Below are 15,616 nucleotides of genomic sequence, written 5' to 3'. Positions count from 1 at the left end.
CATATTTCAGAATTATTAACACGGCCTAGTGACAGACTCAGGAGTTCCCTGACATTTTTACATGGAATGACAGGCATGCAATTCTTACGCCTCAGAGAATAAAGACATGAGATACAGTGAAAAGTTGGCAGAATAGGCTATTTTCTACTCTACATTGCAATAATGGGCGGAGGGACAGTAGCACAACGGTACTACATCTATGACTGTGACATTGCTATAAAGCATATAGCAGTCCTCTTGCCAGAAAGCAGAATTAGGATGGCTGAAAAGGCAATCAACCCTCTCCATCTGCTGCATAAGATACGGGATGATATTATTTAGCCTACCTTGACCTCAAGGTATCTATTGAGCTACCTATGGACACATCAGTGTACCATTTTGAAAGTACACAGACCTAAAAAAGGATGCTACAAGTTGGGTGTGTCAATTTGAAATGTTCAATTAGATTCACTTTCACACATACAAATGACTGTGAGTGCTGTGAATCAGCTCCATAATCTTCACTTGCTACCTTTGTTGACAAACATACCAAGATCTATGTGTTTCCAAGTTCATCATTAAAATTTCTACTGACATCCATCTTTCTTCCTCTTATGAAACTTGACTCAAGTGTTTGTTCTACAGTGACCATATATCTCACACACATACTTAAGAAAGCCTTGCAAAACCTGCCTAGACTTTTGATTTTCTTGGCAACCGCAGACTGAAGTTCCTACTGATGTCTCAAGTAACAAATACTTTTCAGGTTAGAACCTCTGCATGTTTCTCCTTCCCTCACACACAGAAATGGCCTCTTAAAAATCATAGTGCTAAGTAAACGAAGACAATTCAATAAATTTGAGAATTAGATTTTATTTTTACTTTAGGTTATTAATTGTAAAGCATGCATTATTTACTACACCTACTTTACAGACACATTTTATAACTGAATAGCTGTTTTGAAGTACTTCATTCTTTCCTCAGAGCAATTTTAGGAAGGAATGCCTTCAGAGACAGTCATGATTTCATAAAACAACATTCCACTGAGCACAAATTGGTGAAGATCATGACTGGGAGGTATTTATTAATCACAAGATTAACTACAGATTCCTATCTACCTCTTATTTGGAGGGTGAACACAGATTCCAGTCTTTGTATGATTAATTTTCCAACTGTCCAAAAAGCTATTCAGGAGCTACCATTCCTAGATTAAAGAAGCTTTTATTTCTATTTATAGCTGTATGCAAATGCTATTAAATACTGTATCCAGCAACTTCCAAAGATAAGGAGATACTATAAGTGTCAGTAACCAGAAATTCTCTGGTTATGCCAAAAGCTGGAAGAAGGAGGAATACATAAAATGCTTAGCAAGTTACAAAATGAAAGGAAAAAGGTTATATGCTTGAATCCCATAGTATATGCAAATCAGCATGTTATAGAGGTAAATATATTTTTCTGAAGAAAAACCAAGAAGCTCCCAGTAAGTGACAAAGAGCAGAATGGCAGGCTTGATGAGGTCCTTACACAAGAACAAAATATTGCAACCATTTTTCTATACAGATTCAAGTGTTTGTAAGTCAGGCCTTTGAAAGTCTGCAGTTTATATTAAAATCCAGATCCCAAACAGTGGAACAACATAAAGGTATGTATTTAACTTAATAGCCCCCTTCTAGGAAAAAAAAAAATCCCAATGCAATCAACATTATGTGTTAAGGTTAAGACCTGCAAACCATGCAACACATGCATAAGCAACATGCATATGCTTGGTACTTACAGCAACAGATACCAGCTAATGTTGCAACAAAATTAAGCTTATTTAGAAAAATATATTAAAAGGTCAAAAAGACTTGATGACTAAAGTTGCTCCGAACTGACTATCAAAGTATGCCTTCCTATGAAGTAGTTAACTCCACGGAAGTACCAGCAAAATCTTCTCCCTGGAGCTCCATCTACTGACATCAAAAAAAATAAAGCTGCCACGTTACTCCTCAGAAGTAAGATCTGCAACCTTAACATTACGGGCCAAAGTTGGCAGTGAATGGCATTTCCTGCAGAGATATTAATAGTGCTTCCTCCATTGTAACAAGTAGCAAGCATAATATAAGATAATTTACCTTCCAGGGATTCAATTCCGGTTGCTTGGGCCAACAGGTCTTCATGTCTTGCAACAACCTTAAAAAAAAAATAAAAATTAATCAACACAGAAAAATGGGGATGTGTGCCTGAAAGGAATATCAATACATCATCATCATTCCTACACTGGGCATTAAAGTATCTCATCCACCCTACATTAGGCAGACACAGGAAAAAGCAGCCACACCTTAAAGATGAAAGGTTTCAGAACACAAAGCAACAAGCTCAGAACAAGAAGAGGGTCAATAACTACAGCACAGCTGACATCTTAGAGCCAGCAGAGCAATCATACTTCAACACACCATCACAGATAATAACAGCTGTAATTTTAAGCTTATTGATCACATAGTAATAATTATACTCAAATTATTAATATTTTCTATTTATGACATTTAGATACTAGTTCCCAAAGAATTTACTAACTGAACAGGGAGAGGGAGGAAGAAGGTTTTGAAACAGCGCGCTGTGGATCTGTGGTGTCTGTGTAGATTTTACCAAAAACCCTTCTATTATCCAAACTCAAAAGCTGTCCTGAAGGTGTGGGGATGTGTTAACATAGGTTATAGCTGCCCCACGAAAGGTAAGTCTTAGAACCTAGGCTACTCTCCATCACAGGATGAAAGGATACAAGTTAAATCAATCCTTGTTTTATCACAGTTGTCATCCCAAAACACGGGCCAGCAGTTCTGATAGCTGACATGATCATTTGGAAAGAGTCAGGGAAGATCCTTACAAGGAAGAGCACAACCTCCATGTATGCAGAAATAGGCTGCAGAAACTAAAAGCAGCATATGGCTTCCTGGTAAGGGGTATAAAGAGTGGGCTCAACTAAGTTAAGTATCAGACTCACTACCAGTTTTGCTGCAAGCTGTACCTTTACTGCTTGCAGAGTACACTGGGCAATTTCAGAAGCAACAATATCATAAGATTACTAAGCTTTTGACAAGTTTATATCGATCACCCTAGAATAACAGGTACACTTTAAACTTACTTGTAAATGAAGCTCTTTATCCAACTGACTAATACCTTGGGCAAGTTTTGCCAGTTGCTCAGCTATCACAGCCTGATGGATAGACTGGGAAGTATAAGCTTTCACATCAAAGTCTTCTCTGAAGAAGTCAGCATAACATTCTGAAAAACATTTTGATTTTACTTTCACACTTCAGAACAGTTAAATAATATTTCTAGACCCAAAGCACGCAGTTCTCTGACCCTCAGTTTCTCTATAAACATAACAGCTTATGTTCTCTGCATCGCACAATACAAATGTGACACCAATTTGAGAAGAAACCACAATCAAAAGAAACAAGTTTGGAGCTGATGACTGGAGTTTGGGGTTTTTTTTGGAAATAAAGACTTGTATACTTTTACCCTCAATTGCCTTTTCTTGAGTAGAATACACTAAAAAGTATCTATAACTTCTTCAAACTTCACAGTGCAACTAGGGAGAGGCTGGTGAGGTTGTACCCGTAATCAAACACAGACAGGAGTCACCTTCATATCACTGAGGATCGAAGTGGCATGAGACACAACTTCATTAAACCATTCTGGGCTCTTATAAGGGCACTGCTTTATAAAACAGTGAATTAAGAGATGATACTGCGAGGGAGACTCTGGGGGAAGCAATACCCGAGCTTCCATACAGCGATATTATCGAACGCCTTCACCTTTCCTTCCCGTGCACTCCTCCCTTCACAGCAACACGCCACCTCGCACGGCCCCGCCACCAGGACCCTCGGCCCTCAGCGGAGGGCTCCACCGGGAGGGCTGGGGTCGCTCCCCGGCGCCGGCCGTTCCTCCGCCGCCGACACTTCCCGTGACTTGAGAGCGGGGGGGGGACGGGACACTTCACCGCCCTGCTCGCCGCGTGCCCGAGCACCGCCACCCCTTCCCCGCCGCTGCCCGTCCTAGCAAAGGACCCTCCGCCTTCCCCGGGCCGCCCGCAGAGCGGACCCCGGCACGGTCCCGCCGCCGGGGTCAGAGCCGGGAGCTGCCCCCCACCCCTCCGCGCCGACCCTCCCCAGCCGCCGCCGAGGGCCGCGCCTCACCGTCCGCCAGCAGCTCTGCGAGGGCCGGGGCCGGAGCCGGAGCCGGAGCCGCTCCGCCGCCTGCCCCCGCCTCCTCCATGCTGGCAGGTGCCGGGAGCCCGCGCGTCACTCCCGGGCCGCGGCGCGCCGCGATGATGCCGAAAGCGCGCGACGGAGCGGGGCCGCCCCGGGAACGGCAGGGCGGCGGCGGGGTGCACGCGCACGTGGTGAGCGTGGGGCCGGGCCGGGCCGGACCGGGCCGGGCCGGGCCGGGCCGCAGGGAGCGGGGCGGGAGGCGGCTCCTGTGGCCCGCGCCTCCGAGCCCCGCAGGCACCCACAGGCGGGAGCGAGCTGAGGACAGGGCGGTCAGGCCGCAGGCCTCGCCGTGCGGGCAGAGGAGGAGGGAGCGGGCCTGTAGCGGGAGGACGAGAGATAGCGGGCTTGGAGCAGGGGTGGCTCTCGCCTGGCATGAGGAAAAACTTCCTCCGTGAGGCAGGGAAGGGGCTGCCTGGAGCCGGCCCTGCGCTGAAGGGTGGCTGAGAACCTCCCCTCCAGCCCGAGCGAGATGTGAGCCCTGGGTGGGCATGGTTACCCAGGGAAGCTGTGGCTGCCTCATCCCTGGCAGTGTTCAAGGTCAGGTTGGAGGGGGCTTGGAGCAACCCGGTCTAGTGGAAGGTGTCCCAGCCCATGGCAGGGGGCTGGAACTGGATGAGCTTTATGTTCCCTTCCAACCCAAACCAGCCCGTGATTCTGTGAATGAAAACACAGGGGTGATACCGCGTGGGGATGGCAGAGTACAACGGGGCCGGTGCTCAGCAGCTGGCTGTGGCAAAAAGCTTGTTCCAGCACTCCGCAAGCGAGGGCCTGCTTGCAAGATGCTCTACCGAAAAGCACTCTGCTGCATGGCCTGTCAGAAATAGCTGAATGACTTCTGTTTCAAACATTCCTTGTTTTTCCAGATGTTAAAAAGATTAATTATACATGATTGGTGACATAGAAACTAAAGAATGCCAACTGAAAGATCCCATGGATTTGTTTCATTCTGGACAAGTTGTAAAAATATGTGCCCCCATGGTCCGCTATTCCAAGTAAGTAACTGTTATGTCAACTATGTTTTCAGTGTTTGTTCTGTGAGGAAGTTTATCTTGACTGTAAAAAACAGGGATTATTACATTTTTTCCTTTACTCATTTAAGACAGACAGATGTGGGATGTATTTTATCTTATGATAATATTAGACATCCCCAGAGTACAGCATGTCAGAACAGTGTTTTAGAGCAGCTAGTCAGGAAAATGGCTTTACTGTTTAGTTTTTGATTTTCATGTGTCTGCAGGTTGGCTTTCAGAACCCTGGTTAGGAAATACAGTTGTGATTTATGTTACACGCCAATGATAGTAGCAGCTGATTTTGTGAGATCTGCAAAAGCGAGGGACAGTGAATTCACAACCAACAAAGGTAATTTTTTAATAAACTGTTGCCTTGTCAGAATGTTTTACATGGTGATAAGCTAAATTGGCCAAATAAATGCAGTCTGTCACACAGCTTGACATCCATTAACAGTTTTGTTATACTGTATCTGATTGATTATAAAACCATAGAAATATTCTAGGTGAAAGTAAACACATTCCAGTGACAGTGTGTCAAATTAAATAGTGGAAAACTGAGATCTGTGGTGGGTTGACCAAACATAGGTGGCCATCAACCACCCACACAGCTGTTCACTCATTCCTTCTCCCCCTTCTTAGCACAGGGGGAGAACAGAAAGAACAGAAGTGAGAACTTGTAGGTCAAGATAAAGATAGATTAATAAGTGAAGGAAAGAAGGAGGAAAAGACCAACTGATGCAAAGACAAGTCACTTCCCACCTAGCACTAGCAGACCAATGCTGAACCAGTCTCCAAGAAACAGCCACCCTGGAACACACTTCTTTTGCTGCCACTCCGGTTTTATTGCTGAGTTTATTACCCTAACCCTAAAACTGAGATATTTTTAGATGCTTTTAATGTAATGCAGTAGCTGTAAAAGAGGAGAGCATGGTCCAAATAACCATCTGGCTCTCTGCAGGGGTTTTAGTGAATCACAAATGGTTCAGCAGACCCGAGTTGAGGATTACTGACACTTTGGTTTCCCACTTGAGACAAAGCTGCTAAAGCTGCCTCTGCCCCTGTGTTCTCATTCCAGCTCTGCATATCACATTGTGGATGAAAATCAGCTATGTTGGCACAGAGGAAGAAAGAGATGGTCTAGGATAAGGAAGGGAAGAGCTTATGTGTTGTTTGGCTCCTTTCTGAAGGGTTGGTTCTGTAAACAAGCTTCCTACCTGGCAAGACAGCCAGCCATGTCAGCACAGCAAAGGGGCAGCATGCAGACAAGAAGGGGCAGGCCAGGAGGGGAAGCATGAAGACTGCTGAAAATAGAGAATACTTAATTTCATATACCATGTTTGTGAAAGATGAGCATCTGACCAGTTTCAGTCAGAAAATGTATATGTTGAGCCAGCAAATGTCTAGGACATATATGTTTGTTTCAATTCCTACCTCTCTTGATAGGCGTACTGATTTAGTAACCACTAGCCAGCTACCCCTATTTATTTGTGATCCAGGGCTCAGAGAGTCACAAAATAGTCAAATTTGAAAGGACCTGTGTAGGTCCTCTTAGCCAGCCCCCTGGTCAAGCAGGATCACCTAGAGCTGGTTGCCCAGGACCATGGGCAGACAGTCCATGAATTTAGAATTTGTTATTTTTTATTGTTATTATCTGGGGGGGTGGGGGGTGGGGTGTTGTTTGTTTGTTTGTTTAATCTCTAAGTACCTTTTCATTTTCATTGGAGTAGGTGATCATCCATTGATTGTTCAGTTTGCTGCTAAAGAAGCACAGGTTTTGTGTGATGCTGCCCAGATCATCTGTCCTTTTGCAGATGGAATAGACCTAAACTGTGGCTGTCCTCAGAGGTAAAGATTTGAAAAAGCTCAGTGAAATAATGATGAAATAATTTGAGATTAAAGAATGCTGGTCTTCATTTTCATAATCATTTCTGTCTTAACTTAAAAATAGACTGTGAAAGAGCTTTTTAACCTGTCAAAAATGTCTATGTGGCAAGACACTGTTCTGAATGTTCTAAGACGCCTGTCATTGTGGTGAAACTGGGAAAACCAGGTGTATTTGCCAACCTGCCTTTTTTCATTTCTGAAATACTGAGTGTTGGCTTAAGAAGTGAAGGGTCCACTCCTTCTCAGCAGCTGTTAAATATGCATTACCAAAACCAGCTTGCTGCAAATAATTTGGAGAGTGGTTTGAGAATTGATGTGCCAATTGCCAAAATAATGAGCCAAGTCCCTGATGTCTCAGACTTCTGCAAGTGAAGGATAGTCTCTAAAATATAATTATACAGATTACATTATTCAGGAAGTGCTGAAAAGAATTTCTTCCATCATTTATTAGGTTTATAAGTACAGTGAATTAGTGATCTACTTCTATCTTAAATTAATAAAGATTTTGTCTTGACAGCGAAACAGAGTAGTAATGCATAAATGAAAATTCATGGTAACTGGTTCAATTGAGAACCATTTATTCTATGCTTGTCAGGCAGCCTTTTTCTTAGTGAAGACCTCAAATGTAGGAAAGCAAAAGATAATACTACAGTGCCAGTACTTGTCTATTCTAATTAGGTTGTCTTGACTTAAAATTACAGTATTTGAGAAAAGTCTTTTCTGGAGAGATCTGAGACTTCAGAATGGAAATGTAATTTTTTTTCTAAGCTAACTACAGTTAAGTATTCCAAACTGTAAGTTCCTTTTAGGACAAAAATATAGGCTTACATTTGAATCCTTTGTTTCTTGCACATGTTATTTTCAAAATAACAAAACTTTTTGCACTTAATCTGCCTTTATAAGAAAAAATATAGAAGAAAAAATCTGTTGCTGTTAAGTGAAAGTAAAGGTTATTTCATGCAGCTGAGGGAGAACAGAATATTACTGAACTCAGATCCTTCCCTGCACTTCAAATTCTCCCTTTTCAATCCAAAGTCATTTTCTGGTTAGAAGAAATCCATGACCCGATGGAGGGGAAAACATATTTTTTTTTTATTTTATGTACACTGTAAAACACTGTTGATTAAATGCTAATTTATCTTCCTTGTGAGTCCATTTTGTGGACAGAAAATTGAACTGGAAGAGATTAGTAACTTGTCCAAATGGAGACTGAACCAGTACCTAAAAGCTGGTTCTAAACTGCAAACGAATCATTGATCTACAGCCAGTACTGTCTTGGTCTACTCAACCACACATTCTGAAGGTTGTAAGGAACAAAACCAATGTATCTGACTGAAATTGATCTGCATTTTTTCAGACGTGGAATACGCATGTTCGTTTTCTTTTAAAGGTGGGCGATGGCAGAAGGTTATGGTGCTTGCTTAATAAATAAACCAGAGCTTGTTCAAGATATGGTGAGACACGTACGGAATCAGATCAACAAACCAAGATTTTCAGTATCTATTAAAATAAGGTAGATCTAAGTGATGTTTGTGATACATGGAATAATCCTTTTCTTTTTTTTAAGAAACATTCATATAACAAGTACACTATATGTAATTCTGTTAATGTAATATTACACATTATAATATTTTCTTTACATGTAAAGACTGCTGAGACTTTTTTGACCCCAGATGAAAGAATATCTGAGAAAAGTAGTCCAGACTTAGATAGTAAAACCAGCACAGGCTTTGACTACTTATCCAGGTAACATACTGGATGCTGAGTTTTCTTGCAATCCAGCTGATATGAAAGTACAAGTTAAAAGGTTCATGGTTCCATTAAAAAAAAAGCAACACACAGTGTGTATCATCACAAGGATTTACTTTGTGAGCTGCTGGAGGCCAGAGCCACATTTGCTGCTGGCTATAGGGAAGGGTAACAAAACTGGGAGCTAGTCCCCACGGCTGCTGTAAGGAACACATCCTTCTGTAAACTGTTGCTTTGCATTGCTTTGTACTCCTTCCACTGTTCATCCCATAATCAAACATCCCATATGGGTTTTTCATATTTGCCAGTTAAGTTTCAACACAGTTTCCAATCTTTTGGGAAAGAGGAACTACTATAATTGTTCTTTTTTCCCCCACAAAGGAAGCAAAATAATGATGTTTGGTTTAGAATCTTTTGGACACCCTTGTTCAATCTCTGTAAAATTTATCACGTATATTTAAGAGATGTGATGTAATTAGGAAATGATAAATTACATAGTGGTTTCCGTACATTAAACTCATATGTCTTTATTAAAATAAACCAACCAAACCTCATTATCTTCCAACAGTAATATTTTCTGTATTTATAGTTATTTATACAAATCTGTGATAGCTCCTCCTTATGGAGGACAGCGTTTTATACAGTTCAGGTAACTTATTATCTAATGTTTTCATTCTGTGGAATTGTAGGATCCACGAGGACTTAAAAAGAACAGTTGACTTGTGTCAAAAAGCTGAAGCAACTGGAGTTTCATGGATTACAGTACATGGGAGAAGTGTAGAAGAAAGATACCAGCCTGTACATTATGATGCAATTAAAATAATTAAACAAAGCATGTCTATACCTATTGTGGCTAATGGAGATATTAGAACTTTAAGAGATGCTGAAAAAGTTCATCACTTGACAGGAGCAGATGGTAAGATTAAACACTCTGTTTTCTAAGCAAACTTACAAATGAGATTTTAAAGTATTTATTTTAGCTATAAGTAGGACGATACGAGTGCTTTACACTCTTTGAGGAGACAAATGAAGAAGGGTGTTTTAGATGCTGTATAAAAATCATAAACAGAATCACTTGTAAATGCTCTAGAGCACTGCTATTCAAAGCCACAAATAATGATTTCCAAAGCAAATTACAAAAGCTCTTTGCTTAATTATGCTATATCATCATTCAGTAGTGGAGTTCAGGGAGACCTTCAGACATTCAGTCTATCTCTTTATGGAGCTAAACATCTTTTAAAGAGCTGTGAAATTCCACTTGGAAATCTCTACTTCATGCACATAAGGTCAGATTTCTCACCATAAGAATATGGCGGGGAAATGAACTATTCTTAAGCCAGATATTTGAAGTTAAGATGGTTAGCTTCAAGGACACAGTGAGGTATTGCACTCTCATATCTGTGTTTACGTTGTCCTACACTTCAGTGGTAAAATTTGAGGATTTTTTGCAGGATTGCCCTGCGGTTACTTAGTAGATTCCTGAAACCATCTGTAGTTTCAAGACAATACAGAAATTCAGTAGATGTTTTGAAGAAGGGATCTGTATCTACACACTTTGGTCTTTCAGCTAGAGAACAACAGGACAGAGGCAAGTAGCTAGTGTCATAAGGAAAAGTTCATGTGTCACGTTTCTTTTGACACTACTGGTGTTTAATAACAGCAGAGACCAGTTGAATCAAACTGCTATGCTGCTACAGTGACTCGCCCCCCTCAATACAAAGTAGGAAGGAAATACGTAACAGAAAAGAGTATTTTGATAGCCCAGTTGACTTTCAATAACAAAATTATGAATTATCAGTTTTTTTTCTGTCGTGTACAATAGTGAAAGAAATTTTTCATTTTTTATCTTCCTCTCTTTTAAGAAAAGTCTAAATGTGATAGGTTGTATGTTGACAGTGCAAAAAAACACAATCCCATAATCACAGGAAAATTACAATAGAACTTGTATGGGTTTATCTGACAATTTGGGGGTACAGTTGCAAATACACTGGCTTGCTCAGAAAGATTACTGCAGATCAAGAACCCTGAGATTTATATAATTGAGACATCAAGCTCTTACTGGAAGAAGGATTATAGGTCAGCAAAATTAGCCACGTTGCACTAAAATAACTAAACTTAGCCTACTGCTACTCTTGCATCTTTCCATTGTAATGTTATGTTAAAAGGCAAGTTTTTATGTGTGTAGCAAACATAACCAAAACACAATTGAGTTGCAGTTTCAAAAGTAGGGAGGCAAGGCTCCTGTGTCCTGGGCTTCATTTCACAGTTCTGGAGAGATCCATCTGGAGACATCATCAAGTGGAATGTGTTGACAGGTGTAGGTACTCTGAGGCTTAGACTGTTAAATGTGTTTCTCCAGTACAGCTATAATACCCATCCCTGTTCTCCTGTTACGTGCCTGTAGGTTTTGGGTGGTTGTCCCAAGGGGGTGCTATAAAAAAAACCTACAGAAAGATTTAATGTAACTTACTGCTTTAATTTCCAATTTGAAGGTGTAATGGTGGCTAGAGGACTCTTAGCAAACCCAGCAATGTTTGCAGGATATGAAGAGACACCTTTGAAGTGCATCCAGGACTGGGTTGACATTGCTCTTGAGCTTGGAACTCCTTTTACATGTTTTCACCATCACTTAATGTACATGATGGAACGCATAACTTCAAAGCAAGAAAAGAAAGTTTTTAATGTTTTATCAAGTACTGCAGCAGTACTAGATTATCTGAATGACCATTATGGTTTGTGATAACAGAAAGTACTATAGTTCTATATGAACTTGTATTTTTGCAGTTATTGATACATTGTTAGATTTTTAATTGTGTTTCTACTTTTTACTCACATTCCTATACCAAGTATTTTCAACGCAGTGTAACATTCTAATCAAGGTGATACTTCATATTTTTTAGTATTTTTATGTCAGCATTTTTCACTCTAGAAGGTAGTCCAGACTGCACAAATGTGGAATTCTCTTTCCAATGCACTACAACACAGAGGATTGATAATTGTAAGACTCCAGTAATTTTAATTTATTTTTTTGCCAAACAGTTGCATATAGCAGTGTTTGCAAAACTAGGGCCTTTCTTACATAAAACCTCCTAAAATAAGGACTACTTATAAATAATACTAAGAATTTCAAACCAAAAGAATACAAAGGGAGAAGTTGTAGAAGTTTTTGCCTCAACTGACTAAGCTGTACTTTTAAATTAGAATAGATGTTTCAAGCTTAAAAGACTCTGAGGCCTTGAAGCCCAGCACAGTATCCTCTTTTAAATTAGAGGTTGCTTTTGAAGACTAAAACTTTCTACACTTACTTACAACTCAGAAAAATTCCACACTTCATGTAGTGGAAGAAGCCTGGAATAGATAAATGATGATGGAAGGAAGGAAAGAGTAAAATGAAGAGGTAGCTTAAACTATCTCAATGTACAAACTTAGCTGAATCTAAAATACAAGACTTGAAAGTTCAATCTAACTAAATTCAGTTTTATTTATTGTATAATGATTATATAAAATATTAAATCCCTGTCATCTACCAAAACAGAATTTTATAGGTCAAAGAAAAGCCGACAGATTTTTCTCAGTGGGGCTCTTGAAGTCCTTTTTGCCTGCTGGTATGTTGCTTATCAAAGCATGACAGCCACTTGGCTTTGAATCTTTGTATAGGGGGAAATAGTGAAAATTAGAACAAGATAATAACATTACACACCAGCTGCACTTGTTCTGCAAGGGAAATTTCACAAATCTGTACAGTACAATTATTTGCAATCAGATAATTTGTTTTCTTTCAAAGTTTGCACAGAAATTCATACCAGAAATTGCTTCACTTTCTGCCTCTGAGACTTCTGTGAATATACAAGTGAATAGTTCTAAATTTTCTAAATAAACTACTTGGTTTTCTATACAATTGTACTTATTTTTTATTACACTATAAATTATGACAACCTGGGGGAGGGGAGTTTGCTTTTGTTGATACTCCCCAAATCATTTAGATATCAAAATACTTGCAAATTTTTAATTCAGTTGCATAAAAGATCATTATTCATAATGAATGTCTGCTTAGGCATATGAACATAAGTTTGAAAGGCATGACCTGGATCATCATATCTAGTTCACTGTTGAAGACAGTTGAGTTACATAACTTCCAATATAGTCACCTTCCTGATGTGTTAGCAAATGGAAAACTACAAACATGCTTTGCTATAGTAGGCTAATTGAGAAAATCTCTGCAACCTTTTTTGGTGCAATAGGTTCTACATTCCTTCAGACAACTGCTTTTTTTCACCCTTCTGGATTATAATTTTTTTTTTACATTGGATGAGCATGATTATATGTTGTATTCCAGGAAAAAAACCCAGCAATGTCTTCTGCAGTTAATACTTCTCTTTCTGATGCCTCACTTTTCCTTGACTAATATTCATCATGTAATTTCTGAGCTCCCTGTTCTACAGCAGAAGTTCTTATTTCCCAAATGCATGACATAGTATTTAGGACTGCTTAATTTCCAGCCTCAAGTTCATCCAGCTACAGTGCAATACTCAGTTCTCCTCAGTTCTGAAAATGCCTCCAGCCTTCTGCATCAAAATTAAAAAGTAAAACCATACAGCTAAAACGTGGAAGAAAGGGATTATTGAAAGTACTGACCAAGCCCTGTCTTAGCATTTCCTTAAGATTTTTGTGATTTGACAAGCAACTATTGCTTGTCCCATTAGCCACAAGAAGCAGAGAAGAAAAAGTTATTTATTATGATCAAATAACACAAATGCAAGGTGTTTTGTTTTTTTTTTCTTTTTGGGGGGAATGCGAATTTTAGAGGACTTGAAATACCTTGACCTATTTAGGACATGAATCCTTGATCATTTTGAAGACAGCAGTTGTTGTGCCTGTGTGAGATCAGTCATAGAGATTTCTGCCTGAAGTACAAGGTTGCTGTTAATATTGCTAGTAATTGTAGAATGCTTTATCTGGCCAGTTATGCACCATGAAGGTTTATCATCCCTTTCTAAGAATGAAATTCATTTTAAGCCTTCTTCTCTTGTGAATTTTGCATACATCTGAACACACTCCACTGTATTGATGTAGAATAAATGGCAAAATTGGAGTTTATAGCTGTACTCTAAGCAGCCATACTGTTCTAATATATATAAATTGCTAAAGATGGGAGTTAGCTGTTTAACTCCCAGCATTGTTCTAGAATATGGCGGGGGGGTGGAACTAGATGATTTTAAGGTCCTTTCCAACCCTAACTATTCTATGATTATAAGCCATTTGAATATGGGAAAATCCTCATCCCCAGTTTAAGGCCACTAGATAGATTCCTTCCCTGTGGTGTATGATGACACGGACTCCAGGGCAATACAGAATCGTTTACTTAACAAAGTTGCTTGATTATGTACTTTAAGCTTACAAGGGTGTTATGATAACCAGCAAAAACCCACCACACAAATGTTACTCTACAGGTTGCTCAATCACCATTTTTTGTAACCATTTCATTATTACTGTTCTAGCTGATCTGTACTTTAGGTGCAGCAATCTATGTTGTTGCTTAAGCAATCATGGCTCTTGCAGACCCTGTTGCTTTCTACGACTACATAGGGGTTAAGTACAAGATAATCTGCTCCCAGAACTTCCTGTTTGAAGCAGTCTATGAGGAGCAAATATTATTTTTCTCCTTGTTCCATTTACGCCAGCACTTTGTGTCTAGCCTCGCATATGCAGCTGCACTGTGTTCTTAAGATGGTCCTCAACACTTCCCCTGTATATGTTAGTTACAATGTCACCTGGTACTTAGTCCTTTTCTAATTTTCAAATTTGAGTCTATTTTCTAATTTTCAAATTTTTTAAAGTTTTTCTTCAAGTAAGATAAGATACAAAGTTTTGTTTCATTTTGTAGGTCCTTTGCCTCCTGCAGCTGGTCCAGCTCTTTGTCCAGGGTGTTAAGCCACCCTGCACAACAATGCCATATTCTTGTAATATCTCTACTTTCTTATAACTTTTACCCTGCTGGAGTAATCCCTCACACAGCCCATACAATACCATTTTCTCTATTCCTTACTGGTAAGTTGTTTCTTAGGTCTTTTCTCTGTCTTGGGTTAATGCAGTGTGTGATGATGTTATACAAGCCATACAAGCTGTCATACAAGACAAACTAGAACGGAACAAGTTTGAACTTTGCCTTTGCTTCAGCAGAGGATTAGTCAGATTTCTGTCCTCTAACCAGCTGCTAAGACACAGGTGTTTTGCATTTCTACTTCTCCCACCTTACTGGTAGGAGAAAAACTTATTTCTTATAGCTGTAATGTCTTAAGGTTCATGAGGTTTTTTTCCCAAAGCAGCCAGACATTATATATATTGTATGTCATATTTATCATATGATAGGATAGGCAGCCTTAGATCAACAACCCAGACTTACACAGCTTCAGTAGAATACCTTCCAGAAGTGCCAGAATGCACTCAACAGGAGAAGGGAGGTCTCACAGGTGCTTGCAGGAGGCTTCTCTGTGTTCCTCAGATCTCACTCCAGGTCGTGGGGAGTATGCACTGCAGTGGAAATGCACAGCAGTCACTGTAGAGTGAATCTGAGATTTTACAAAGCCCCTGAGTTGAAAAAGCAGAGTCTCTGGCAGCAGGGATGTGCAAATATGGTCCTACCAGTATGAGGCTAAGCTGCTGGGAGAGCAGCTTACAGTGCTAGTAAGAAGTAAGCAGCTCAGAAATGGGAACTGCTCTGGAATTAAAGGACAGAAA

The 15,616-nt window shown here is 40.0% G+C and overlaps 2 protein-coding genes and 1 long non-coding RNA gene across 5 annotated transcripts in view; 1 reads left to right on the top strand and 2 right to left on the bottom strand.

Moving 5' to 3' along the window:
* COG5 (component of oligomeric golgi complex 5) overlaps positions 1-4,344 on the bottom strand; it is a 192,403-nt gene extending 188,059 nt beyond the window's left edge. The window contains exons 1-3 of the mRNA XM_061366262.1: positions 4,161-4,344; positions 3,104-3,243; positions 2,094-2,151 (exon numbers count right to left, since the gene is read on the bottom strand). Of these exons, the coding sequence (XP_061222246.1) occupies positions 2,094-2,151; positions 3,104-3,243; positions 4,161-4,239 (277 nt within the window). The 5' untranslated portion in view covers positions 4,240-4,344. The remainder of the gene's footprint in view (positions 1-2,093; positions 2,152-3,103; positions 3,244-4,160) is intronic.
* DUS4L (dihydrouridine synthase 4 like) overlaps positions 4,280-15,616 on the top strand; it is a 39,329-nt gene continuing 27,992 nt past the window's right edge. The window contains exons 1-7 of one of the 3 annotated variants that reach the window (XM_061366270.1): positions 4,280-4,366; positions 5,099-5,227; positions 5,473-5,594; positions 6,973-7,090; positions 8,520-8,642; positions 9,568-9,794; positions 11,371-11,688. In XM_061366270.1, coding sequence (XP_061222254.1) covers positions 5,121-5,227; positions 5,473-5,594; positions 6,973-7,090; positions 8,520-8,642; positions 9,568-9,794; positions 11,371-11,618 — 945 coding nt within the window. In that variant the 5' untranslated portion in view covers positions 4,280-4,366; positions 5,099-5,120 and the 3' untranslated portion in view covers positions 11,619-11,688. Of the gene's footprint in view, positions 4,367-4,565; positions 4,707-4,953; positions 5,228-5,472; positions 5,595-6,972; positions 7,091-8,519; positions 8,643-9,567; positions 9,795-11,370; positions 11,689-15,616 lie in introns of those variants that run through there. The other 2 variants (XM_061366271.1, XM_061366273.1) reach the window with 2 other exon arrangements.
* Positions 10,105-15,537, bottom strand: LOC133219160 (uncharacterized). The gene is made up of 3 exons (XR_009727364.1): positions 15,300-15,537; positions 11,349-11,532; positions 10,105-10,367 (listed from the first exon to the last, which is right to left on the bottom strand). It is a non-coding gene; the product is annotated as an uncharacterized LOC133219160 (long non-coding RNA).

The sequence above is a fragment of the Neopsephotus bourkii genome, unplaced genomic scaffold (assembly GCF_033783945.1).
Source record: "Neopsephotus bourkii isolate Nb327-2 ecotype Australia unplaced genomic scaffold, CSIRO-AGI_Nbou_v1 NB_1328, whole genome shotgun sequence".
NCBI lineage: Eukaryota > Metazoa > Chordata > Aves > Psittaciformes > Psittacidae > Neopsephotus > Neopsephotus bourkii.
The sequence above is the reverse complement of the archived record's forward strand: the minus strand, read 5'-3'. Positions and strand labels throughout refer to the sequence as shown.